The sequence below is a fragment of the Bos indicus genome, chromosome 13 (assembly GCF_029378745.1).
Source record: "Bos indicus isolate NIAB-ARS_2022 breed Sahiwal x Tharparkar chromosome 13, NIAB-ARS_B.indTharparkar_mat_pri_1.0, whole genome shotgun sequence".
NCBI classification, from domain to species: domain Eukaryota; kingdom Metazoa; phylum Chordata; class Mammalia; order Artiodactyla; family Bovidae; genus Bos; species Bos indicus.
The window spans coordinates 56,673,524-56,700,817 of NC_091772.1; the positions used below are offsets into that span (position 1 = coordinate 56,673,524).

At 37.2% G+C, this 27,294-nt stretch overlaps 1 protein-coding gene across 13 annotated transcripts in view; it reads left to right on the plus strand.

Moving 5' to 3' along the window:
- The window catches only part of SYCP2 (synaptonemal complex protein 2), a 73,176-nt gene that overhangs the window by 21,318 nt on the left and 24,564 nt on the right, over positions 1–27,294 (plus strand). For all 13 annotated transcript variants that reach the window (XR_011570129.1, XM_070801351.1, XM_070801353.1 and 10 more), the window contains 11 exons: positions 212–307; positions 4,403–4,463; positions 12,058–12,206; positions 13,359–13,433; positions 14,038–14,184; positions 16,689–16,788; positions 17,626–17,783; positions 19,507–19,576; positions 19,933–19,990; positions 21,186–21,319; positions 21,463–21,899. Coding sequence is in view for 12 of the 13 variants with exons in the window: in XM_070801351.1 (XP_070657452.1) it covers positions 212–307; positions 4,403–4,463; positions 12,058–12,206; positions 13,359–13,433; positions 14,038–14,184; positions 16,689–16,788; positions 17,626–17,783; positions 19,507–19,576; positions 19,933–19,990; positions 21,186–21,319; positions 21,463–21,899 (1,485 nt within the window). In the remaining variant the exon portion in view is untranslated. The remainder of the gene's footprint in view (positions 1–211; positions 308–4,402; positions 4,464–12,057; positions 12,207–13,358; positions 13,434–14,037; positions 14,185–16,688; positions 16,789–17,625; positions 17,784–19,506; positions 19,577–19,932; positions 19,991–21,185; positions 21,320–21,462; positions 21,900–27,294) is intronic.

Below are 27,294 nucleotides of genomic sequence, written 5' to 3' on the forward strand. Positions count from 1 at the left end.
TGTTTCTAAATTGATTTAAATGCTATACTTGCTTTCTCTTTATCTTCCTATACCTTCCAGCTCTACTTTTTTCTTTTTTTAAAAAAAACTCAACCATGAATGAATGTCATAATTTTATATTTATATATAGCATAATTATAATGTGTCATAATTTTCTGTTGTCACTTTTAAAAGCATAGTATGTTCTAGTTTTATATGTTTATTTTATTAGCTGCAAATACCATCAGATGAAAAACTGGAGGAGTTTTGGGTAGATTTTAATCTTGGGAGCCAGACTCTATCATTCTACATTGCTGGAGACAATGATGTAAGTGTTATTCCCTCTGTATCATTTTGAGTTGTGTGTATATGTATGTATATAATAATTCAGTTTAAGAATATGGATTTCTTTGTATATTTTCTCGCTTTTAATAGATTTCAGTGTTAGCTCTAATAATTTTGATGAGCATGGTAACCTATCAAGCTAATTAGAAATGAAAATTATTTCTGATGTTTTATAGCAACAGAAAAAAGCTAAAATTTAATACTAGTTTTTAAATATAAGCCTTTCAGAAATTATACATTAATGATAAAATTTAACATTCAGATGAACAAAGTGAGTTGAATCTAGAAAAGACAACAGTTATTCAAGTACACAAACACTCAGTTAAAAATAGCGTTAACAAACAATGACAAATGGTCTTATTTTATTCTTTCATAGCATCTTCTATTTGAAAATATTGAGGAATTGATTTTTATGGTCATATTTAGAACTGAATTTTAGTTCTTTTCTGTACTAAATTGTAGTTATGCTTAAACTTTCCAACCAGGTGGTGTGTTTTCTACTGACCCCTTTTTAACCTGAGGAAAATTTTTGAGCCATTGTTTCCAAATAGCCACCACTTACTATTTGCTACATTGGTGTACTTCTAGCTCAAGCTGTAGAGCGGAGATCTGAGTAAGAGTTGGTTTGCAGTTTACTGATCTGATTGTGATTGCTGATAATAATGATGCTTTTTGTCCAGGTAAACTTATAGACAAAGATGCCTCTTAGGAATTCCACATATCTTTCTTTCTTTTTAGAGTACCTTCTTAGAATGCTTAATAATGAGTTCCAAAACCTAACATTACTTCTCAGAGGCACTGACAGTTTTCATTAGTGTATTTATTCTTGCAGGCTTCATAGGAGTTTTTTTAACTGGATTTTCTTTAGGAAGTAGACTTTCATTTTCAGAGAAGAGGATATAATAGGATTGGAGTGGTTCCTGACTTCACTCGCTTGGTCTAATGGATAATTCAGGGAAGAAAACAAGTAATTTTAGTACTACACATGATAGGGATAGTATAAAATGCATTTATAAGTATTAAATGCCTCATGTGTTCTAGACACTGATCTAGAGAGGCTGGGAGAAAGTTCTTCCCACAGATACATTTAGACTCTCCTTTCCTCTCTGGATTTCTGTGGCAGCAGTGCCTTCTCCCTGTGTTCTCTCTCACTGTCCTCAAAGCTTCTCCCCTATTGTGGCTGCTTAAAACCCTCCCTGTGTCTGTTGGTATTCGAGGGCCTTTATGACCTAGGCCCTCGCTGTTTCTCTGATAATCTCAGACTCTTCTCCATGCTTACTGTGTTCAACCCCCATTCATTTTTTTCTTTGCCTCTAGATAATGCTCTCTTCAGGTCTTTATACTTGCTGCCTAGGAGCCTCAGGATCTTTGCATCCTATTTAAATAGTCTGAAGTAGCTATCCAGCCATATTATATCACATTGTCCTCTTTTTTCTTTTGTAGTAGTTATTGCTACTTAAAATCCTTTTATCTGTTGTTTTTTGTCTACACCACCCCCCCACCATAGAATGTAAGATTTATTGAATCAGGGACCCATCTTCTCTCATTTATAGCCATTCAAGGGCTCATATTTAAGAATGAGTAAATACACACTCAACTGAAAAATGCTCTGTGTTAGTGATAGAATTCAAAGGAGATTGGAAAGAAGGCAGGCAGTGTAGAGCCAAAGAAAGATTATAAGTAGGAGACAACATCAGTTCAATAAACATTTAATAAGAACTTACTATGTGCCAGATATATACTAGGCGTTGAGCATCACATTCATGTAAAAGATTCTCCTGGTTGGGGAGAAGAGATTAAAAAGGGACAAGACCAGAAGCAGTTAGATTTATGCAGTAATCCAGGTAAGAGGAATCATGGTGGCACAGTTTTGGAAAGTGATGGTGGGGTGGATGGAAATGGATAGGCTTCAGAAAAAGAAAAATTCTTGAGGTAGAATTGAGCAGATTTGGTAATTTGTAGTAAAAAGAGGAAGGATTAATAAAACTTTGGTAACTGAATGGATGAGGATGCTGTTTTAGGAAGATCAATTTTGTAGGGGAAAGATGATGATTCAGCTTTGAATGTTTTGATTTGGAGGTGCTTGTGGGGCATTCAGCTGAAAATAACTTGTAGGTAGTTGAATATATTGGTGTGAAGTTCAGATGGGAGAACTGAGCTGTAAGTGGAAATTCAGAAGCTGTCTGTATACTGAAGATAAATAAAACCATGGGTTTCTGTGAGTGTCTAGATGACAAAACCGTAAGAAATGTATACGTGGATAGGCAGACGGATACGTGGATAGGCAGATGGATATAGGATAGGCAGATGGATGCGTCGATAGGCAGATGGATACAGGATAGGCAGAAGAGACTAGCCTGAAGGATGCTTGACAAGTCTGCCAGAAAAGATCAAATTAAAAGGGTATCATGTTACAGAAGGCAAAGGAAGGGTGTTTTATGAGAGGAAATGATCAAGTCTGTCAAAACACAGTTAAATAAAATAAAAACTGGTCATCCAAGAAAGAGCAATTTTGTTTAAGCTATAGGATTTAGGCATTCCTGGAAAGTTGAAATATTTGTAGAGGAAGTAAAGACAAGAAGAAGAGAACACAGTAGAAGCTAAAATGAGATGTAGATTCAAGGGAGGGATTTTTGTTAGGTACTTTATTTTAAGGATGAGTGTTTTAAAACTGATGGCTAGAGTAACAATGAATAAAAAAGTTGAGATCAAGAGGAAGAGACCATAATGGAGGGAAAGTAGGGGGTGAAAATGAAATTGGTGGGCACAATATATTGGTAAACGGTTGAACCTGGGTAAGGGCCTGTTTTGGACTCATTATAATGATTTCTATTTTTTTTTAATCTTTTTGAAAATTTATATAATGTAGACTTTTTTTCCAAAAGGAAAGCTTTGAACCAAGTACCTATGTATATGAGGAAGAGTCACTTTAAAGTTAGCAGATGATGATGAGTAGGTGTTATACCGGAGAGGGCAATAGCACCCCACTCCAGTACTCTTGCCTGGAAAATCCCATGGATGGAGGAGCCTGGTGGGCTGCAGTCCATGGGGTCGCTAAGAGTCGGACATGACTGAGCGACTTCACTTTCACTTTTCACTTTCATGCATTGGAGAAGGAAATGGCAACCCACTCCAGTGTTCTTGCCTGGAGAATCCCAGGGACCAGGGAGCCTGCTGGGCTGCCATCTATGGGGTCGCACAGGGTCGGACACGACTGAAGCGACTTAGCAGCAGCAGCAGGTGTTATACACAGAGAAATAGGAAGATGCTCAAAGGAGAAAGGAGGATACCAACCTTTTCCTCCTGACCCTGAGGTTTTAAGGTCTGGGAGAATTAACACCTTGACTGGAGAATGCTGTAGTTAAATGGTACTGGTTCTCTCAGAATATACACTGGTTTCAATTAAGGCAACTAAGTGGAGCGAGTTAGTGAAGAGACTGAGGATTTAGTGGAATTTTAATAGTCCTTAAATAGCAAATGAATTGGATCTATTTTCATCATAAGATTACTGGAAGGTTTTAGGATATCATCTTTTTGGAATGGTTCTAATTTTTACTATAACTTTTTTGTGTGAATTCACATTATTTATTCATTTATACAAATTTTCAGTGAAAATACTTGGAAGGGGAAAACATTTTAGGTTATTATTAACATGCATTCAGTGTTTGAATCTAAGAACAGTCAATTAATGAGTGGGAACTGGGGGATGAATATGATTTCACAAAACATTTCAAAGGAAGAGATGACAGGATTTGGTAATATTTTTTAAAAAGGTTATAGTCTAATATGAATGGATAGTCATTCTTTTTTTGATTAAAAGTAGAAAACCATTAAAAGTAGAAAAACATTAATCAATAATATCACTTTTAAGAATGAACAAATAGATTAAATGTGACAAGTATAATATATTATGTAGTCAATTGATGGAACAAAAAATGTGATATATCAACCAGTTACTTAATGATAGTAAAAAAAAAAAAAAAAAACCCCTTTGTTTGTATAACTTGAAGATAGTGTTTAAAGGAGCTTTAAAGCAAGATTAAATTATTTATGATCAAAACGTGTTTTTAAATTTAAGGATCATCAGTGGGAAGCAGTCACTGTGCCTGAAGAAAAAGTGCAGATATACAGCATTGAAGGTATTAAACTTGTTTTCTATCATTTCTGTTGGAGTAGAAGTTGCATACTCTATGGAAAAACTCAGTAGACTGATGAAAGCAGATCAACATTTTCATATGTTCACATTCATAAATGTGATGGTCACTATCATCAAATTCCCTGACCCTGTGTTACCCCCAATATCTTGTATTTATTTCCTTCCTTATCTAATCTAAAACCTGTGATTAGTCACTTTATTCTCAATATGTACTGGACAGAAATCATTTACCTTGGCAGACTGGCACCACTGCAAAATCAGATATCAAGACATTTTTTATTTCAGTAGACAGGTAGTGCTATCTCATGATAGTTTTTATTTGTATTTTCCTAAAACCACTTTTAGGAAAGTTGAGCACTTTTTCATGTGCTTAATGGCCATTCACATATTTTCTTTTTGAATTATCTGTTTAAATATTTTGTGCGTTTCTTTACTGGACTACATTTCTTTACTGGACTATCTTTTTATTATTAAGTTTTTGAGTTCTTATGTATCTTGAATAGGAATCCTTTGACAAATACATGTTGTATGAGTATTTTTTCCCCGTCTATATCTTTCTTATTCATTTTCTCAGTGGTCTCTTTTAATGAGCTGCTGCTGCTGCTACGAAGTCGCTTCAGTCATGTCCAACTCCGTGCGACCCCATAGACGGCAGCCCTCCAGGCTCCCCCGTCCCTGGGATTCTCCAGGCAAGAACACTGGAGTGGGTTGCCATTTCCTTCTCCAATGCAGGAAAGTGAAAGTGAAGTTGCTCAGTCGTGTCCAACTGTTCTCGACCCCATGGACCTGCGCCTACCAGGCTCCTCCGCCCATGGGATTTTCCAGGCAACTTCTGCTTTTAATGAGCAGAAGTTGTTAAATTTGAAGTCCACATGATCAGTATTTTTTGTTACATGGTTATTGCTTTGTGTGACCTAAGAAGTTTTTCAGTTCAGTTCAGTTGCTCAGTCGTGTCCGACTCTTTGCGACCCCATGAATTGCAGCACGCCGGGCCTCCCTGTCCATCACCAACTCCCGGAGTTCACTCAGACTCACGTCCATTGAGTCAGTGATGCCATCCAGCCATCTCATCCTCTGTCGTCCCCTTTTCCTCTAGCCTCGAATCCCTCCCAGCATCAGAGTCTTTTCCAATGAGTCAACTTTTCGCATGAGGTGGCCAAAGTACTGGAGTTTCAGCTTGAGCATCATTCCTTCCAAAGAAATCCCAGGGCTGATCTCCTTCAGAATGGACTGGTTGGATCTCCTTGCAGTCCAAGGGACTCTCAAGAGTCTTCTCCAACACCACAGTTCAAAAGCATCAATTCTTTGGCGCTCAGCCTTCTTCACAGTCCAACTCTCACATCCATACATGACCACTGGAAAAACCATAGCCTTGACTAGATGGACCTTTGTTGGCAAAGTAATGTCTCTGCTTTTGAATATGCTGTCTAGGTTGGTCATAACTTTCCTTCCCAGGAGTAAGCGTCTTTTAATTTCATGGCTGCAGTCACCATCTGCAGTGATTTTGGAGCCCAGAAAAATAAAGTCTGACACTGTTTCCACTGTTTCCCCATCTATTTCCCATGAAGAGTGATGGGACCGGTTGCCATGATCTTCGTTTTCTGAATGTTGAGCTTTAAGCCAACTTTTTCACTCTCCACTTTGACTTTCATCAAGAGGCTTTTTAGTTCCTCTTCACTTTCTGCCATAAGGGTGGTGTCATCTGCATATCTGAGGTTATTGATATTTCTCCCAGCGATCTTGATTCCAACTTGTGTTTCTTCCAGTCCAGCGTTTCTCATGATGTACTCTGCATATAAGTTAAATAAACAGGGTGACAATATACAGCCTTGACGTACTCCTTTTCCCATTTGGAACCAGTGTGTTGTTCCATGTCCAGTTCTAACTGTTGCTTCCTGACCTGCATACAAATTTCTCAAGAGGCAAATCAAGTGGTCTGGTATTCCCATCTCTTTCAGAATTTTCCACAGTTGATTGTGATCCACACAGTCAAAGGCTTTGGCATAGTCAATAAAGCAGAAATAGATGTTTTTCTGGAACTTTCTTGCTTTTTCCATGATCCAGCGGATATTGGCAATTTGATCTCTGGTTCCTCTGCCTTTTCTAAAACTAGCTTGAACATCTAGAAGTTCATGGTTCACATGTTGCTGAAGGCTGGCTTGGAGAATTTTGAGCATTACTTTACTAGCGTGTGAGATGAGTGCAATTGTGCAGTAGTTTGAGCATTCTTTGGCATTGCCTTTCTTTGGGATTGGAATGAAAACTGACCTTTTCCAGTCCTGTGGCCACTGCTGAGTTTTCCAAACTTGCTGGCATATTGAGTGCAGCACTTTCACAGCATCATCTTTCAGGATTTGAAATAGCTCAACTGGAATTCTATCACCTCCACTAGCTCAGTCTTATGAGAGGTATATCAATTTTTTTGATGATCTCAAATAACTAGCCTTTGGTTTAATTGATTTTTCTCACTTTAGTGTTTTGATCTTCAGTTTAATTGATCTCTGCTCTTATATCTGTTGTTTCTTCTCTTCTGCTTACTTTTTTTAATTTGGTTTCCTGTTTTTAGTGTCTTGGGGAAAGCTGAAGTCATTGATCTGAGACCATTTTTTCTTTTCTAATAACAGCCTTTTAGTGCTTTAAATTCTTCTAAGTACGTCCTTAGCAGCATCCTACAAATTGCAATATGCCGTGCTTCCATTTTCATTCATGTGATTCTTTTAAATTTCTCTTTTGATTTCTTCCTTGACCCACGGATTATTTAAAAGCACTTTATTTAGTTTCTGTATACTTGAGATTTCAGGAATACGTTACTGATTTCTAACGTGATTTCATTGTTATCAGAATATACTTTGTGTGATTTGAAAACCCTTTCCAATATGTTGACTATTAGGTTATGACCCAGATATGGTCTGTGTTAGTAAATGGTCTGAATGCACTTGAGAGGAATGTGTTTTCTGTTGTTCTTGGGTGGAGGGCAGGGTTAATCTGTTGTTCAAGTCATACACCCTCATTGTCTACCTACCTGTTCTATCAATTATTGAAAGAGAGGTGTTGAAGTCACCACTATGGTTGTGATTTTTTTTCTATTCATTCAGTTCTGTTATTTTTTACTTCCGGTATTTTGAATTTCTGTTATTAGTTTTATAAACATCTTTTCATAAATTTATCATTATGAAATGACTATTTTTCCTGTGGTAATATTCTTTGCTCTGTCATCTACTTTATGTAATACTAATATACTCTCTCCAAGTTTCTGTTGGCTAATTATAGTATGGCATATCTTTATTTTTAAGTAATTTATGTCCTGTATATTTAAAGAGGGTTTCTTATAGGTGTCATATACTGGGCATTTTTCTTTTAAATGTAATTTGACAGTTTCTGCCTTTTGTGGTTTTTAAGGTGACTGTTGATCTGCTTTAAATTTATTATCTAGCTTTTGTTCTTTCTATGTACCATCCTGTCTGCCATGTTTCTTTATTTTTTCTTCATGTTACTTCATTTTCAGGGGTTCCTTGTACTTCTTTTGTTGGCTTTATATTCACTTTTTAAATGGCTGATTTAGGTTTTATTTTGTACATATTTAACTTAATAGTGTGTGTGTGCAAGTAATATTATACCCCCTAGGAACCTGATAGGTTCTTGTAAAAACAGTCAACCTCTGCTTTTGCTTCCCTGGCCTTTGTGCCACTACTATCAATAGGACTAAAAATCTTTTTGCTTTTGAATGTGTCAAAGACCTCATACTATGGTATAATAATATTTTTCTTTGTGGAACCAATTAACTTTTAAAAAGATTTTTAAAATAGTTTAAATAGTGCATTATATTTACCATTTCCAGTGTTCAGCTTTCATTTATAATATATGCAGATTTCCATCTGGTATTATTTTCCTTCTGCCCGACTGACTTCTCTAATATTTCTTGTACTGCAAATAAGTTTTTTTTTTAATGTCAGAAAATTGTTGTTTATATTTTGAAAAAGTATTTTTTGTTTTATTTTTACAATTTATCATGGTTAAACTTTTATTTGTAATTGATTTTTTAATTATTTTTGGTTGCACTGGGTCTTCATTGCTGCATACAGGCTTTCTCTAGTTGCAGTGTGTGGGCTTCTCATTGCGGTGGCTTCTTCTCTTGCATAGCAGGGGCTCTAGACCATGAGGGCTTCAGTAGTTGCAGCACACAGGCTTAGTTGCCCAATAGCATGTGGAATCTTCCCAGACCAGGAATCAAACCTATGTCCCCTGTTTGAAAGGCAGGTCCTTTTTTGTTTCCTAGGATTTTTTTTTTTTATAATTGAAGGATAATTACAATGTTGTGTTGGTTTCTACCAAACAAAACAACGTGAATTAGTCATAATTACATCTGTTTCCTCATTCTTGACCCTCCCTCCCCTCCCCCCATCCTACCCCTCTAGGTAATCACAGAGCACAAGGCTTGGCTCCCTGTGTTACATAGCAACTTCCCACTAACTATTTTACACATAATAGTGTATATATGTCACTGGTACTTTCTCAGTTCAGCCTACTCTCACCTTCCCCTGCTATGTCCATAAGTCCATTCTCTCCATCTTTGTCTCCATTCCTTCCCTAAAGATAGGTTCATCAGTACCTTTTATTCTCAATTCCATGCTGCTGCTGCTGCTAAGTCGCTTCAGTCGTGTCCGACTCTGCGACCCCATAGATGGCAGCCCACTAGGCTCCCCCGTCCCTGGGATTCTCCAGGCAAGAACACTGGAGTGGGTTGCCATTTCCTTCTCCAATGCATGAAAGTGAAAGTGAAGTCGCTCAGTCGTGTCCAACCCTCAGCGACCCCATGGACGGCAGCCTTCCAGGCTCCTCCGTCCATGGGATTTTCCAGGCAAGAGTACTGGAGTGGGGTGCCATTAGCTTCTCCGTCTAGATTCCATAGGTCTATATTAATATACAATATATGTTTGACTCTCTCTGACTTACTGAAACTTTACACATGAAAAGATGTTCAATATTGGTCAATATTGGTCATTATTAGAGAAATGCAAATCAAAACTACAATGAGGTATCACCTCATACCAGTCAGGATGGCCATCATCAAAAAATTTATAAACAATAAATGCTGGACTGTTGGTGGTGGGAATGTAAACTGATATAGCCACTGCAGAGAACATTATGAGGATTCCTTAAATAACTAGAAATAAATATACCATGAAAAAATGAAAGTGTTAGTTGCTCACCCACATCCAACTCTTTTCAATCCCATAGACTATAGCCTGCCAGGCTGCCTTGTCGACGGAATTTTTTCATCTTTTCATTCTGTATAACTGACTCAAATTCATTCCTTTTTATGACTGAGTATATTCCATTATATATATGTACCACAGCTTCTTTGTCCATCATCTGTCAGTGGACATCTAGGTTGCTTCCATGTCCTTGCTGCAGTAAACATTGAGGTACATGTGTCTTAGAATTCTGATTTTTCTGAGTATAAGCAATCCAGTGGGATTACTGGATCATACAGGCTTCCCAGGTGGCTCAAATGGTAAAGAATTTGCCTGCAGTGCTGGAGACCTGGGTTTGATCCCTAGGTCAAGAAGATCCCCTGGAGAAGGGAATGGCAACTCATGCTAGTCCTCTTGCCTAAGAAATCCCATGGACAGAGGAGCCTGGCAGGCTACCGTCCATAGGGTTGCAAGAGAGTTGGACATGACTCTATTGCATGAAAACACCAACATACATACATACATGCTTCAGTCCTTAAACTAACCCTTTGTGGCACACACACAAGGAAAGTATGGCTTGTGCTCAGGACTCTTCAAGACCTTGCACTCTCTCTGTTCATCTGACTATTCATTTGTATCTTTTACTGTCGTTTATATTAAAGTGGTGATGTTGTCTACCTGTATGAAACAAGCACGATCTGAGTTTCTACATAACTGGCACAGATGGATTCTGGATATCAAGCAGTCAGTTCAGTTCATTTTAGTTGCTCAGTCACATCTGACTCTTTGCAACCCCATGGACTGCAGCACACCAGGCTTCCCTGTACTTCACCATCTCCCACAGCTTGCTCAAAGTCATGTCCATTGAGTCGGTGATGATATCCAACCATCTCATCTTCTGTCACCCCCTTCTCCTGCCTTCAGTCTTTCCCAGCATCAGGGTCTTTGCCAATGAGTTAGCTCTTCACATCAGGTGGCCAAGGTATTGGAGCTTCAGCATCGGTCCTTCCAAAGAATATTCAGGGTTGATTTCTTTTAGGATTGACTGGTTGGATCTCCTTGCAGTCCAAGGGACTCTCAAGAGTCTTCTCCAACATCGCAGTTCTAAATTATCAGTTCTTAAGTACTCAGCCTTCTTTATGGTCCAACTCTTAACATCTGTACATGACTACTGGAAAAACCATAGCTTTGACTGTACAAACCTTTGTCGGCAAACTGATGTCTCTGCTTTTTAATATGCTGTCTAGGTTGGTCATAGTTTTTTTTTTTTTCCCCCAAGGAGGAAGCATCTTTTAATTTCATGGCTGCAGTCACTGTCAGCAGTGATTTTGGAGCCCAAGAAAATAGTCTGTCACTGTTTCCATTGTTTCCCCATTTGTTTATCATGAAGTGATGGGATTGGATGCCATGATCTTAGTTTTTTTTTAATGAGTTTTAAGCCAGCTTTTTCACTCTGCTTTCACCTTCATCAAGATGCTCTTTCTTTAGTTCCTCTTCACTTTCTGCCAGAAGGGTGGTGTCATCTGCATATCTGAGGTTATTGGTATTTCTCCCAGCAATCTTGATTCCAGCTTGTGCTTCATCCAGCCCAGCATTTTGCATGATGTACTCTGCATGTAAGTTAAAAGCAGAGTGACAATATACAGCCTTGACATACTCCTTTTCCTATTTGGAACCAGTCAGTTCCATATCTGGTTCTAACTGTTGCTTTTTGACCTGCATACAGATTTCTCAGGAAGCAGATAAAGGTGGTCTGGTATTCCCACCTCTTTAAGAATTTTCGACAGTTTGTTGTGATCTGCACAGTCAAAGGTTATACCATAGTCAATGAAGCAGAAGTAAATATTTTTCTGGAATTCTCTTGCTTTTCCTGTGATCCAGAGGATGTTGGCAATTCGATCTCTGGTTCCTCTGCCTTTTCTAAATCCAGCTAGACATCTGAAAGTTCTCGGTTCATGTACTGTTGAAGCCTAGTTTGCAGGATTTTGAGCATTACCTTGCTAGCGTGTGAAATGAGTGCAATTGTGCGGTAGTTTGAACATTCTTTGGCATTGCCCTTTGGGATTGGAATGAAAGCAATGGTTCTAGAGAAAAAGAATATCTACAGTTGCAGACTAGGGGAATGGTGAAGTAGCAGCTCCGCAGGGTGTTGTTAGACCCTTTGTTCAATTTACAGGAATATATAAAAGACTCCATGGACAATTTTTGTTTCTGTAAGTAGTTAGTACCAGAATTGACTCAATACTGTTAAATCCTAAAAGTTAATTTTGTTTCAGTTCATTTTAACTGGTATGCTGCATGCTTTTCTTATTTATAATATACCTATAGAGTGGTATCATAGAAATGAATATAAACTAATCAGTGTGATTTATTTGTGTACAGTGAGAGAATCGAAGAAGCTACTGACTGTAATTCTGAAAAATATAGTAAAAATTAGTAAAAGAGAAGGGAAAGAATTGCTTTTGTATTTTGATGCATCATTAGAAATCACTAATGTGGCACAAAAAATTTTTGGTGGAAGTAAATATAAGGTAAGTTAAACTTTTAAATATTTTCATAATTCTGGGAACTTTCAGTTACTTAGGACTGTAAGTTTCAGTGATTTTTTTTTTCTCTACAATTCTTAAATAACATATAGATTTTTAGTTCTTTAAATTTGTGTTGTGGAATAACCATCATATTATCAGCCATACCCTTTCAGATATCTATTAGAATGAATCTCAGATGACAAAATTAGCAGCAGCTACTCAAAACATTTAATGATGAATTCCTTCCAGGCATTTAAAAAATGAAATGAGACAAAGCCTTGTTTTTAAGATACTAAACATTGTGAGAATTACAGAATATATCTCAGAAGAAGTAAGTGGTGTATAGAAAATGATGCATAGAAATTGAACAAAGAGAATGCTCATTAAGAGTCAGATCTGAAGGAAAGGCTATGGAGTTGGACCTTGAAATGGCCTTTGAAATTAATGAAATTTAGATAAGATGTTTTTCAGGATTGTGGAAAACATAATGAGTCGGATTTGTTTAGGAATCAAGATAACAATTCATGTTATATTTAGGGAGATGTTCAGTTGACAAGTTTGGGTGATGCCTGTCTTAGTTTGTTCAGGCTACTGTAACAAAAATACTGTGGTTTGGTGTCTTAAATAAGAAACATTTATTTCTCAGTTCTGGAGGCCAGAAGTCAGATCATGGTGCCAGCAGATTCAGTGTATGGGGAGGGTCCATTTTCTGGTTTATCAGTGGCAGTCTTTTCACTCTGTCCGTACATGGTGAGGGAGTTCTCTGAGGTCTCTTTTATAAGGGCAGTAATCCCCTTCATAAAGGTTCTGCCCTTATGACCTAAGCATGACCCAAAGGCCTGCCCTCCTAATACCATTCTTGGGGACAAGGTTTCAACGTGTGAATTGTGAGGAGACACATTCAGTCTATAACATGGAAAAGATTTATGGTGAAAAATAGCAGATAATATGCTTGTGAGGAACCTTTACCAAAATTGCAGGGTAAGACTATAGTTAGGGAGTCACTGAAGTGCCCTGATAAGAGTATTTATGTGTATTTAAAATTGATTTAAGATAATTTGGTGATTTGGAAAGAAGCAGGTGTAGGAAATACTGGCATTAAAAATGGAAAGAACTGGGAGAAAATGACACCCTGTTGAATTAATTTAATTTTAGGAATTTACCAGAAAACAAGGTATATCCGTTGCCAAAACATCTGTGCATATTCTTTTTGATGCAAGTGGATCACAGGTATGTGTCTCACTTACTTGATTTCTATCACTGGTCTAAGGTTAACCCTAATTAATAATAGCACAGTTATAAGTTTGTCTTGGAGAATAAATAAATTCTGTCAGTGCCCCAACAAGGTATATGTGACTTTGTAAAGAAAGTGAAAGTGAAAGTGGAGAAGGAAATGGCAGTCCACTCCAGCACTCTTGCCTGGAAAATCCCATGGATGGAGGAGCCTGATAGGCTACAGTCCATGGGGTCACAAAGAGTTGGACACGACTGAGCGACTTCACCTTTGTAAACGTGTTATTAATAATAATTTATTTCAGTACAGAAGGTAGATTGTTATTCATTAATACCAGTCTTGGTAACTTTAAAAATCAGAAATATATGTTCTGCCACTAATGCCAAAGCCTCTTTTATGTCTGTTAACATTTGAAAAAGTGGATGCTTTTTGTTGGGTCACTTTGTAGGACTGAAAATTGTAATAGTACATAGATATAAGACAAAAAGAACTAACCTTTATGAGTGTGAGATGAATGAGTGCTTTATGAAGACATCCAGTCATATTTGAGGACTTCCTATGGTTTGTACTTTTAAACAGTTTTTCCTTATTCTCCAACAGATTCTAGTCCCAGAAAGTCAACTCTCACCAGTTGAAGAGGAACATATTAGTTTGAAAGAAACAGCTAACCTCCAAGAGGAATTTACTAAACCTGCAAAATATATCAAAAACAGTAATCAAGGGTATAGAAAAAATAGCCAGCCTGAGGTATATATGGTGTCAAAACCATCATTTATAAAGCAGCATAGGCAAATCATTATTATAGAAAAATGTATCTAGAATGCAAATGTCAGTAACATTTTAGAATATTTCCCCTGCCTTTTACAAATACAAACAAAAGATAGTGTTTCAGCACACGGTGTTTATAGGCAAGGGTTAGGGATTTAGGACAGAGTATACTATATCCATGTAGGTTTCAAATTAGAGTTAGATAGGAAAGTACTACTTTTTGCATTTATCCTTTCTGTCCTATCTTTGCACTTGGCTTTAATGTAGAATACAAATTTATAATGTAATGTTCAGTTTATTTGCACGAGTAAAAAGCAAAATATTAGGTTCTTTTTCCTCCTCCTCCTTCATAAAGGATCTCCTCTAGGCCACATTTGATAGAACCATTTCTCAGCCCTTCCCTAAAGTCTAACCTCAAACTCTATCTTTTGCCTCAAATTTGCATCTGCCTCCATGCTTCAGTAAGATTGCTGTTATTTTTTCTGATGATGTCCTTGATTCCAGCCTCCTCTCGTCCTATACCTAGAACCAAGGTGCTAGTGATTATTCTTTTACAATATTTCTCACATGGTTTCCTCCTCATTCTCTTCACTGTTACTCATTTTAGTGTACCTAGTAGTGTCTTTGACATTATTGGTCCATCCTGTGAGCCGCCCTGTGAGGTATACAACTGATTTTTCTCATACCAATATCCTAGTAGCATTCTTCTGCTCAGAAAGCCTTGTGATCTCTGTGTTTATCCCATTATATCTAAATTTTGATTTAGTTTGAAGACCTTCTGTAATTTAATTTTACTCTTTCAAAATACCCTCCACTTTAGAATGGTCAGTTGCTTTACTCTGTCTTTTTTGTCACACTCATTCTTGCCTCTGTACCTTCGTTCATGCTGTTTTTACCTCTTCTTGTCTAAAGTGTACTTAAACTTGTAAATCTTTGTTCATTTTTACTTTATTGATGGAGCTTTTACTGATTAATTGTTTTTACTAATCTCTCATCAAGTTGCTTGTAACTCTCACAGGCTCCTCCATACATTGTTACTCACTATTTATCCCTTTTGTCTGTGTCCTTCATTAAATTAAAAATATCATTTTGTCAACTATAGTTCCATCAGGTGATTAGATTATAAAGCCTTTTTTGGGGTCTTTTATCAGAATCATAACTTGAGTACTTATTAAAAATGCAGATTCTTAGACTCTCCACCTTAAACCTATTGAATCATAACACAAAGTCTGGAAAAGATCTTAAGCACACTAAAGTTTGAAAAACACTGCACTATTGTTAAATACCTACTATGTTTTCAATAAGGATTAGCCGTTTGAAGCATTTATATAAATAAGTAACTTTGGGGATCCCATTCATTATATATAACACTGCTGCTGCTGCTGCTAAGTCGCTTCAATTGTGTCCGACCCTGTGCGACCCCATAGACGGCAGCCCACCAGGCTTCCCCATCCCTGGGATTCTCCAGGCAAGAACACTGGAGTGGGTTGCCATTTCCTTCTCCAATGCATGAAAGTGAAAAGTGAAAGTGAAGTCGCTCAGTCGTGTCCGACTCTAGCGACCCCATGGACTACAGCCCACCAGACTCCTCCATCCATGGGATTTTCCAGGCAAGAGTACTGGAGTGGGGTGCCATTGCCTTCTCCATATATATAAACACTAGGAACTGTAATTTCTTTAAGACAGATCTGCTGGTTCAGTAGCTTATTTCTGGTTAATCTTAAAATTCACTTTTCTCCTATCCTTCGAAACCTTTCCTCCATGCCCCATATACATACCTACTCAAAATCCCATCAGTATTTTTTCCTATGCCTTTTAAAAATAAATACCTTCTGCCTCTTTACAGTTTGTCTTCAGTACTCCTTTGTATGGCATCCTCTGGAATGCCAATCCCTTGTAGTCCCACCTCTGCTTATCTACTTCTGTTGTTCTTATCAGTCATTATAGGCTAAAGTTAGAAAATGCAAACCTTTTTGCAACACTAGCTTGTGTGCCACTGAATCTCTAAATTCCTGGTGGTTGTTTTTTTTTTTTTAACTCCTGTTTTTTTTTAGCTGCTTTTTACTCTAAAGGCAATTTAGTCTTCACAGAATTTTGAAGAATGTTTAACATTATGAAAGCTTTCACAAACAAGTTTATATAAATATGTGTTTCAAACATTGTCCTTATAAAATAGAATAGGAAACTGTGAGCCAGTGGTTAACTAGATAAACTGAGTATCAATAAAATATTTTTAGCAAACATATAAAGTTACTGTATTTCTAAGTCTGGATATTCTTTAAAACAATATTCTCATTTTGACTATTAATATTAGGATAAAATCCTTCAAATCAGACGAAATGCAGAAATATTTGAATATCATATAATTTATAAAATACATCTCTTGTGCGTAGTCAAGGTAAAATGTTAGGAATAAAATTGTAGGATATTTAATTTCAAGAGAGAATGTGTATTTACTGTGGTTTTTTTCCTCATGGTTTTAGATAATTACTCCTAGCAAAAGAAAAATGTCTGAAGCATCAATGATTGTTCCTGGTGCAGATAGATACACTGTGAGAAGTCCAATACTTTTAGTCAATACATGTAAGTTTTAGAATCTTAAAAGATTTCTAACAAGTATTATTTAAAGCAGGCATTTTTAAAACTTATGAATATTCTGGACCTAATTTACCTAGAGGATAATTTTGAGATAGAAAAATTGATAGAATATGAACCGCAGATGTCTTCTGTCAAAAAATATCAAATGTGTGAGAGATTTAATGGGTATCTGTATAAATATTTTTTAAAATATTAATATCCTGTATTAAGAGCTTATTATTATTTAAGCAGGACTCAGCATAACATAGTGGATAAAACATTAAATTAATCAGGCTGCTTGAGCTTGTTTGCCCACTTCCAAGTGTGTACTCCATAGCTAAGTTTAGAACCAGTTTCCTTTCTATGAAATGGGACTACAGTGTCTAACCTCATCAAAGTCTATAAAGGATTAAATAACTATTCGTTAAATAAGTATTGTGCAACATTTAGACAGTACCTGGTACATACTAAGAGCTAAATAAAAGTTCAAAAATAATGCTATATACTAGTTGCTGTAAACACAGCATTATTTAATCTTTATGACAATTTAATAGTGACCTTCCATTCCCAAAATATGCTTGCCTACTGGGAAATTAATGTTTCACACACTTCTCAGACTTAACAAATACAAAATAAATTCATCTTTCCACCCTCCCTGCCAGTTTCTCTCCATTTCTTACCTTGGTAAATGGAATCCATATTGAGTTACTCATTTAAATCAGAAACCTGGGACCCATCCTAGAAGACCCCCCTTTTTAACTTTCTTCAGCAAAAAGTATCTCAGTGATAGCAACATACAGTTTTAAAATCTGACAAATATAAGTCCCTTGTCCTCCATTCTAGCATCACCACGAAAAAGAAGAATTAAACCACCACTGCAAATGATGAGTTCTACAGAAAAACCTAGTGTTTCTAAAACATCGGAACAAGGAGTGGATTATGCTGTATCACTTAAATCTAGACCATCTGAAGAAAAAAAGAGAAGAGATAATACAGACAAAGTAACTTTACTTTGAAAGCATTTTTAAATATTAAGTTTTTATCACATTATTGTAGAAATACTATTGAACTAACTTCTGCAAACAGGGTCTTACTTTTCTTAAGCAGTGAGTTTCTTACTTTTTTTAAAAGTATTGCTTTCAAAATTGTTTTACATATCATTTTTTGTCCTTAAAAGTAAGGTCTTATCACTCACTGTGCTAACAATAAAATTTAGAAATACTTATTCAACTCTTGATTTATATGTTCAGTAAGAGAAATGAACTTGCCATCATTCTTGTATTCTGTTGTATGTGTTCTCAGATATACATACAGGATGCAGTAAAAGCCTAATAGAGAGGCAGATGGGCTTCCCAGATGGCATTAGTGATAAGGAATCCACCTGCAATGCAGGAGACTGGGTTCAATCCCTGGGTTGGGAAGATCCCCTGGAGAAGGGAGGGCATGGTAAGCCACTCCAGTATCCTTGCCTGAAGAATCTCAAGGACAGAGGAGCCTGGTGGGCTATGGTCCATGGGGTCACAAACAGTTGGACATGACTAAAGTGACTTAGCACAGCACTGAGGGCAGACAATTCTCTCTAATCCCAGAGCTGGAGAGGAAGATAAAGATCAGGAAATGCTCATTTAGAAGATGGAGAGTGAGTTGATTTTTGGAGTCAGTAAACGTTATTAGTCAGATGGATATCGAGGAGCACATTCTTTCCAGGTAGTTGAAGAAGTGGGACCGAGCAGGGAATGGATAAGAGAAAGTTGTATCTTGGAGAAATAGGTGATCAAGAGATACAGATAAGTTTATAGATGAACAGCTCAAAGTTTGTGTTTTCTCTGAAGTGTGAGGATGTTGAGCTTCTCTTGATGCAGAGGGCTCAGGGACACATGAAGATTTGGAATAAGCACTGAGGGATAGTGGAGAGGGCTAAGAATAAGTGTTAGGCAGTGTTGAGGGCCCAGTTCACATTAAAGACTATAAATCTTATCATGGCATTAGTTCAGTAATAAGTATAATTTCCTCAAGTAAAGTTTAGCAGTCTTGGTGTTACAGTTGGAAAAAAAAAAAAGATGGTGGATGTAAAAAAAATATGTAATGGTTATGTGGCAGAAAGATAAGGATGGAACACACCTGTACACTTGGACACTTTTATACTGTTCCTCTCCCAGTGTGGAGAACCACTGGCTAGATTAGAGAAGATAGGATGAGGCAGAATATCTTAGCTAGGGAGTATATTTTTCTGATAGTCATGGAATATTTTTATTTTATCTGAATAAGTGTGTATATGTGGCTGTGAAAAGAAGCTTGCTGTCATCAAGAAGTTACCTGTGCAGTGGCCAAAACTTTACAAGATCATTTGACACTTCAGTTCATATGTATATTGAGAAAAGACAGAATAAATGCAGCCTGTGAGATTAAGAGCAATAGATCACATGGCATGGAGGTTCCAGAAATTCTCAAAGAGAAAAATTACATTATTTTTCTAGCTATGGCTGAGGTCAGAAAATTTGTAGGCTGTAATGCCTCCTAATCTGCAGTAAAGTTACTTTCTTGTGTTTTAGGATAAGGGAGTATTCTAGAATGGGCATTTTATGAAGGAAATAGAACTACTATCCAACTTTTAATCATAAGGCAAAATTTTAAAGTTTTAAACTTTAATACTCCTAACTTGTAAAAGTCATTTTCATATAATGCCTTAATTCAAATTTATATTAAAATTTCTCCTGTTTATAGCCTATCAAAGCTGCTAAAGTTGTAGAAAAGACAGAAAATAAGGACACTGAATTCGCAAACCAAAATTTTAGTAAGTACTTTTTGGTTCAGTTTTTGTCATTCTTTCTTATATATATATATACACACATACACACATGTATGTATACACACATATATATATTTCTATAGATTAACTTCACTGAGTTTCATTTATTTGAAAAAGATTTATAATGAATACATTCAGCTCTATGCAGAGAACTTAGATATTATGAGGAAGTATAATAACAGCCTTTGTTCCCAAGAAGTTTGGGTCTGGGAGTGGGAAGATGAGGTCAACCAATCTCTCCATCCCAATATATGAACTTTGATCAAATTCTATACTAGCTTTCATTTAACCCTACCAACTGTATGTAAAAATGAGGATACCATAATTTTTGTTTCATTTAGGTGAACTCCAGGAAATTGTTCTCAATTCACAGGCAGCAGGAAGAATAGATAAACCTGTGTAAGTATGAGAATATCCATCTAGTCATTTAGCCTATAATAATGTTACTCTGTTTAGATGAATGTAACAAATTTAAAAGATCATGGCATCTGGTCCTATCACTTCATGGGAAATGGATGGGGAAAAAGTGCAAACTGTCAGATTTTGTTTTCTTGGGCTCCAAAATCAATGCAGATGTTGACTATAGCCATAAAATTAAAAGATGCTTGTGCCTTGAAAGAATAGCTATGACAGACCTAGACAGCATATTAAAAGGCAGAGACATCACTTTGCCCACAAAGGTCCATATTGTCAAAGCTGTGGTTTTTCCAGTAGTCACATATGGATGTGAGAGTTGGACCATAAAGAAGGCTGCACACCAAAGAGTTGATGTTTTCAAACTGTGGTGCTGGAGAAGACTCTAGAGAGTCCCTTGGACAGCAAGGAGATCAAATGAGTCAATCCTAAAGAAAATCAACCCTGAGTATTCTTTGGAAGGACTGATGCTGAAGCTGAAGCTCCAATACTTTGGCCATCTGACACTAAGAGCTAACTCATTGGAAAAGACCCTGATGCTGAGAAAGATTGAGGGGAAGAGGAGAATGGGGTAACAGAGGATGAGATGGTTGAATGGCATCACTAACTCAATGGACATGAGTTTAAACAAGCTCAGGGAGATGATGAAGGACAGAGAAACCTGGCATGCTGCAGTCCATGGGGTTGCAAAGAGTCAGACATGACTTAGCAACTGATAAACAAATTTAAAGGAAGAGGCCTTTATGTTCTTAGACTGTAGTATTGGTTATAGAACTAATCATCTTCAAGTATTATGATAGTACAGTGGCGAATAGCTTGTATGTTTTTTCTGTATCAACTGATATAACTCTTCAAATTGAGAGACTTAAAATGAATAAAAGCTTTAAAATAATAAAGCATGAATGAGAAGAAATTTAACCAAGTTTAAATACCCATGAAGATATATGTCAGATACCTGAGATGTATTTAGGTAGATCTCAAAATAGAAACAATAATGGAATTTTTAAAATAATATTCTTTAATAAATTATATAGTAAGTTTTAATTTTCATCATGACTTATGAAAATTTTTTCATTCTTTAACAAATTTCTATCAATAAACATTGACTAAGAAAAAGTCAAGACCTTATACCAGAGTCATAGGCTGATGTTTCATAATGAGCAAATGAATCATTTTTCAGGTTACCTGATGTTTTAGACAGTACCTGTGGAGATAAGATGCACTCCAAATGGGCATGTTGGACACCTGTAACAAATATTAAGCTGTGTAATAACCAAAGAGCAAGTACTTCATCGAGAGACACATTTAATCAAGGTGAAACAGTTTTCGCTGTATATAAAATATTCAGGAAATACTTACTGCTTGAACTGTCTTAACAAATATTTTGGTTTTAATAAATTTTATATATGATCAATTTATAAATTTAATAAGGATTAATTTCTCATTTTTCCCACTAGATATTGTTATCAACCAGAAACTTCCTAAACAAAAGTCATCCTCTTCAATATCTGATGATAATTCTGAGGAAACAGAAAAGGTACAGTATAGGAAGGAGATAATGCAGCATAACAGAACAGATAAAGCAGAAGCAGATGACTGCCACCGAAGCAGACAACAACCAGGTCACTCTACACATTCGGAGGAGAAAAGTATTGAGAATGCCAAGCAGAGTGATTGGTGTATCGAATCTGAAACTACTTTTAAATCAGTTCTCCTAAATAAGACAGTTGAAGAATCTGTGATCTACAAGAAGAAATACGTGTTGTCAAAAGATGTGAATACTGATACTTGTGATCAAAGCCCTTCTCCTCAAAAAAATGCAAAAAGTCGTAGAAAATCAGGGAGAAGATTGACAGCTGAGTTTAATTCCTGGGATCTGAAACAAAAAAACACGGTGAGTTTTCAGTGTGTTTTATTTCTGCATACCTATAATATGCCTCCTTAATAACATAAAGTGAAAGAAGCTTGATTAATAGCTACAAATTTAATGTTTATAATTCCCCTGTGCTTTTCTTAATTGAACTGTAGTTGATTTATATAGTATTACATCAGTTTCAGGTGTGTAATATAATGATTCAATATTTTTATAGCTTATATTCCTTCTAAAGTTATTACAAAACAACAGCTATGTTTCTCTGTGCTGTGTGACTTACCCTTGTTGCACATCTATTTTATACTTAGTAGTTTGCATCTCTTAATCCCATACCCTTATCTTACCCCTCTCCTCTTCCCTCTCCCCACTGGTAGCCAAGAAAGTAATACCCTGTTCCTTAATTCAAGCTTAGACTCTGAGAATGAGTGCTCCTGAACTCCTTTCTGACCTGTCCCCAGTCCCATAGTGATAGAACTCATGTGCCCACTAGTGCATAGCAGGCATGTAAATAGGTACAGCATGTATGAGCCCTGCAGTTCCTTGTCTCCTCTTGTTGCGTCTCCCCACTCTGTCCCCCAGATTCTTTTGAATATGGTATAGAACTGTCTGTGGCTCTCTTATGTGCTTATCTTTCTTTTCAATAAATGGCTGTGTGGTTTTTCCCCCCTGTTTTAACCTACTAAAGTATAGAGACTATGTTTTGTTCAACATTTGTTTTCCTGTATGGCCTAGCACAGCTTTGCACATAGTAGTGTCTGAAACATTTCTTGGATTTTGCCTATAAGTTTGACAAGGTTTTTCAAGAAAGGATGTAAATGGAGTGGAGGAAACATGTTGTTCGTCCTCATTGGAGCCTCCTTTTCTTCAGATTCATTGTCTGTAGAACATCTCCAGAACAGTTTTAGCTAGTATACACCATATTTTGAGACAAAAAGTTTCCTTTTTGTTGCAGTTACCATAAATCTTTTCTTTGGTCATTGCTACCAAGATGCAGATTAAAGAAAATTTTCTAATGAGAATACATTTCCACTGGCAATAATGCAATCCTTTTCTTCACTGTGCCTTAAAAGATCCAGTATCTATAGGCCTTCATTTATCTTCCAGAGTATTACTAATACCTGGGTAGCCAGATTTCTAGAGTCAATGTAAAATGTTTTATATATTGGAGCATTTTAGTGTACAAGTGAAATATTTAATAGCTAATTTTGCAGTTTTATATAATTAGATACTATTTAATTTGTCTGAAAGAGATGGGAATACCAGACCACCTGATCTGCCTCTTGAGAAATTTGTATGCAGGTCAGGAAGCAACAGTTAGAACTGGACATGGAACAACAGACTGGTTCCAAATAGGAAAAGGAGTACGTCAAGGCTGTATATTGTCACCCTGCTTATTTAACTTATATGCAGAGTACATCATGAGAAATGCTGGACTGGAAGAAACACAAGCTGGAATCAAGATTGCTGGGAGAGATATCAATAACCTCAGATATGCAGATAACACCACCTTTATGGCAGAAAGTGAAGAGGAACTAAAAAGCCTTTTGATGAAAGTGAAAGCGGAGAGTGAAAAAGTTGGCTTAAAGCTCAACATTCAGAAAACAAAGATCATGGCATCCGGTCCCATCACTTCATGGGAAATAGATGGGGAAACAGTGGAAACAGTGTCAGACTTTATTTTTTTGGGCTCCAAAATCACTGCAGATGGTGACTGCAGCCATGAAATTAAAAGACGCTTACTCCTTGGAAGGAAAGTTATGACCAACCTAGATAGCATATTCAAAAGCAGAGACATTACTTTGCCAACAAAGGTCCGTCTAGTCAAGGCTATGGTTTTTCCTGTGGTCAAGTATGGATGTGAGAGTTGGACTGTGAAGAAGGCTGAGCGCCAAAGAATTGATGCTTTTGAACTGTGGTGTTGGAGAAGACTCTTGAGAGTCCCTTGGACTGCAAGGAGATCCAACCAGTCCATTCTGAAGGAGATTAGCCCTGGGATTTCTTTGGAAGGAATGATGCTCAAGCTGAAACTCCCGTACTTTGGCCACCTCATGCGAAGAGTTGACTCACTGGAAAAGACTCTGATGCTGGGAGGGATTGGGGGTAGGAGGAGAAGGGGACGACAGAGGACGAGATGGCTGGCTGGCATCACTGTCTCAATGGACGGGAGTCTGAGTGAACTCCGGGAGTTGGTGATGGACAGGGAGGCCTGGCGTGCTGCCATTCATGGGGTCACAAAGAGTCGGACACGACTGAGCGGCTGAACTGAACTGAACTGAATTTATCTTGACCAGACTACTCTTTATTTTGTTTTCAACCTGCAAATCACGTTTTCTATCTATTTTAGCTGCTTTCTTTTTTAACCAAATACTTTTGGTTATTTTTTTCTTATCAGTATGCTCTTCTTTCTAGTCTTAGCTGCTATTTAGTTTCTTCAGACCCAGTGGAAGTAAGGTTTTTGTTGTCTGAGTGTTGATCTGTCCTTCAATTTTAAACTGTTTTCATTGGAATTTAGAATCACTCCATGGAATTTTTCTGATCTAGTGATTATTTTTTTGCTGGAAGCACCAAAACTCGATCATCTTTTCTAAGCTGTGCTCTTGATTTTTTAAAAAATCAACTTCTTGTTTTCAGAAGTTCTTTTCACTCCTTCATAGTGCACTCTCTTTATTACTATGCTAGAGTTTCTGCTCCTGTCCTCCAAGATAGTCATCTGTCTGATCCTGTCTTTCACTGGATAAGCCCAGAGAAATAGAACCTCTATAGTTCAGTAGTACAGATTTCCCACATTGACTCCAATTATGTCAAAGTTCTTAATACACTCTTATAGGGGAGGTTTGTTTTTGCCACATTTTTATCAAGGTGAGTATACCCTGTCTTTGTTCTGGTAATCTCAAGAGGAGGTAGTAATAACTTATTATTTACTATATATAAAAACATATGAACTTAAAAAGTGATAGTATATTTTATGTCATGCTATATTTGTTCAGTTCAGTCACTCAGTTGTGTCCAACTCTTTGCGACCCCATGGATTGCAACATACCAGGCCTCCCTATCCGTCACCAACTCCCGGAGTCCACCCAAACCCATGTCCATTGAGTCGTTGATGCCATCTAACCATCTCATCCTCTGTCGTCCCCTTCTCCTCCTGCCTTAAATCTTTCCCAGCATCAGGGTCTTTACAAATGAGTCAGTTCTTTGCATCAGGTGGACAGAGTATTGGAGTTCCAGTTTTAGCGTCAGTCCTTCCAATGAATATTCAGGGATGATTTCCTTTAGGACTGACTGGTTGGATCTCCTTGCTGTCCAAGGGACTCTCAAGAGTCTTATCCACCACCACAATTCAAAAGCATCAGTTCTTCAGCGCTCAGCTTTCTTTATAGTCCCACTCTCACATCCATATGTGACTACTGGAAAAACTATAGCTTTGACTAGGCAGGCCTTTGTGGGCAAGGTAATGTCTCTGCTTTTTAATAAGCTGTCTAGGTTGGTTATAACTTTTCTTCCAAGGAGCAAGCATCTTTCAATTTCATGGCTGCGGTCACCATCTGCAGTGATGTTGGAGCCCAAAAAAATAAATTTGGTCACTGTTTTCACTGTTTCCCCATCTATTTGCTGTGAAGTGATGGGACCAGATGCCATGATCTTAGTTTTCTGAATGTTGAGCTTTAAGCCAAATTTTTCACTCTGCTCTTTCACTTTCATCAACAGGCTCTTTAGTTTGTCTTCACTTTCTGCCATAAGGGTGATGTCATCTGCATATCTGAGGTTATTGATATTTCTCCCAGAAATCTTGATTCCAGCTTGTGCTTCATCTAGCCCAGCGTTTCTCATGATGTACTCTGCATATAAGTTAAATAAGCAGGGTGACAGTATACAGCCTTGACGTATTCCTTTCCCGATTTGGAACCAGTCTGTTGTTCCATGTCCAGTTGTAACTGTTGCTTCTTGACCTGCATACAGATTTCTCAGAACGCAGGTCAGGTGGTCTGGTATTCCCATCTCTTGAAGAATTTTCCACAGTTGTGATCCACACAAAGGCTTTGGCATAGTTAATAAAGCAGAAGTAGATGTTTTTCTGGAACTCTTTTGCTTTTTCAATGATCAAACAAATGTTGGAAATTTGATCTCTGATTCCTCTGCCTTTTCTAAATCCAGCTTGAACATCTAGAAGTTCATGGTTCACATACTATTGAAGCCTGGCTTATAGAGTTTTGAGCATTACTTTGCTAGCGTGTGAGATGAGTACAATTGAGCAGTAGTTTGAGCATTCTTTGGCATTGCCTTTCTTTGGAATTGGATTGAAAACTGACCTTTTCCAGTCCTGTGGCCACTGCTGAGTTTTCCAAATTTGCTGGCATATTGAGTGCAGCACTTTCACAGCATCATCTTTCAGGATTTGAAATAGCTCAACTGGAATTCCATCACCTCCACTAGCTTTGTTCGTAGTGATGCTTTCTAAGGCCCACTTGACTTCACATTCCAGGATGTCTGGCTCTAGGTGAGTGATCACACCATTGTGATTATCTGGGTCGTGAAGATCTTTTTTGTACAGTTCTTCTGTGTATTCTTGCCACCTCTTCTTACTATCTCCTGCTTCTGTTACATCTATACCATTTCTGTCCTTTATTGAGCCCATCTTTGCATGAAATGTTCCCTTTGTATCTCTAATTTTCTTGAAGAGATCTCTAGTCTTTCCCTTTCTATTGTTTTCCTCTATTTCTTTGCATTGGTTACTGAGGAAGGCTTTCTTATCTCTCCTTGCTATTCTTTGGAACTCTGCATTCAAATGGGTATATCTTTCCTTTTCTCCTTTGCCCTTCACTTCTCTTCTTTTCATAGCTGTTTGTAAGGCCTCCTCAGACAACCATTTTGCCTTTTTGCATTTCTTTTTCTTGGGGATGGTCTTGATCCCTGCCTCCTGTACAGTGTCACGAACCTGTGTCCATAGTTCTTCAGGCACTCTGTCTGTCGCATCTAATCCCTTGAATCTATTTCTCATTTCCACTGTATAGTCATAAGAGATTTGATTTCTAGTGGTTTTCCCTACTTTCTTCAATTTCAGTCTGAATGTTGCAATAAGGAGTTCATGATCTGAGCCACAGTCAGCTCCCAGTCTTGTTTTTGCTGACTGTATAGAGCTTCTCCATATTTGACTACAAAGAATATAATCAGTATGATTTGGTATTGACCATCTGGTGATGTCCATGTGTAGTCTTCTCTTGTGTTGTTGGAAGAGGGTGTTTGCAATGACCAGTGCTTTCTCTTGGCAAAATATTTTACCACAATTAAAAAAACCCATATGCCTGATTCCCAGGAAAAAAGTAAAACTAAAAGCAAGAGAACTCATGTCTTTTAAGACTCTCATTCAGACTTTCTTTTAACCAAATTATCTAAAATTATGCAGACAATAATTCTT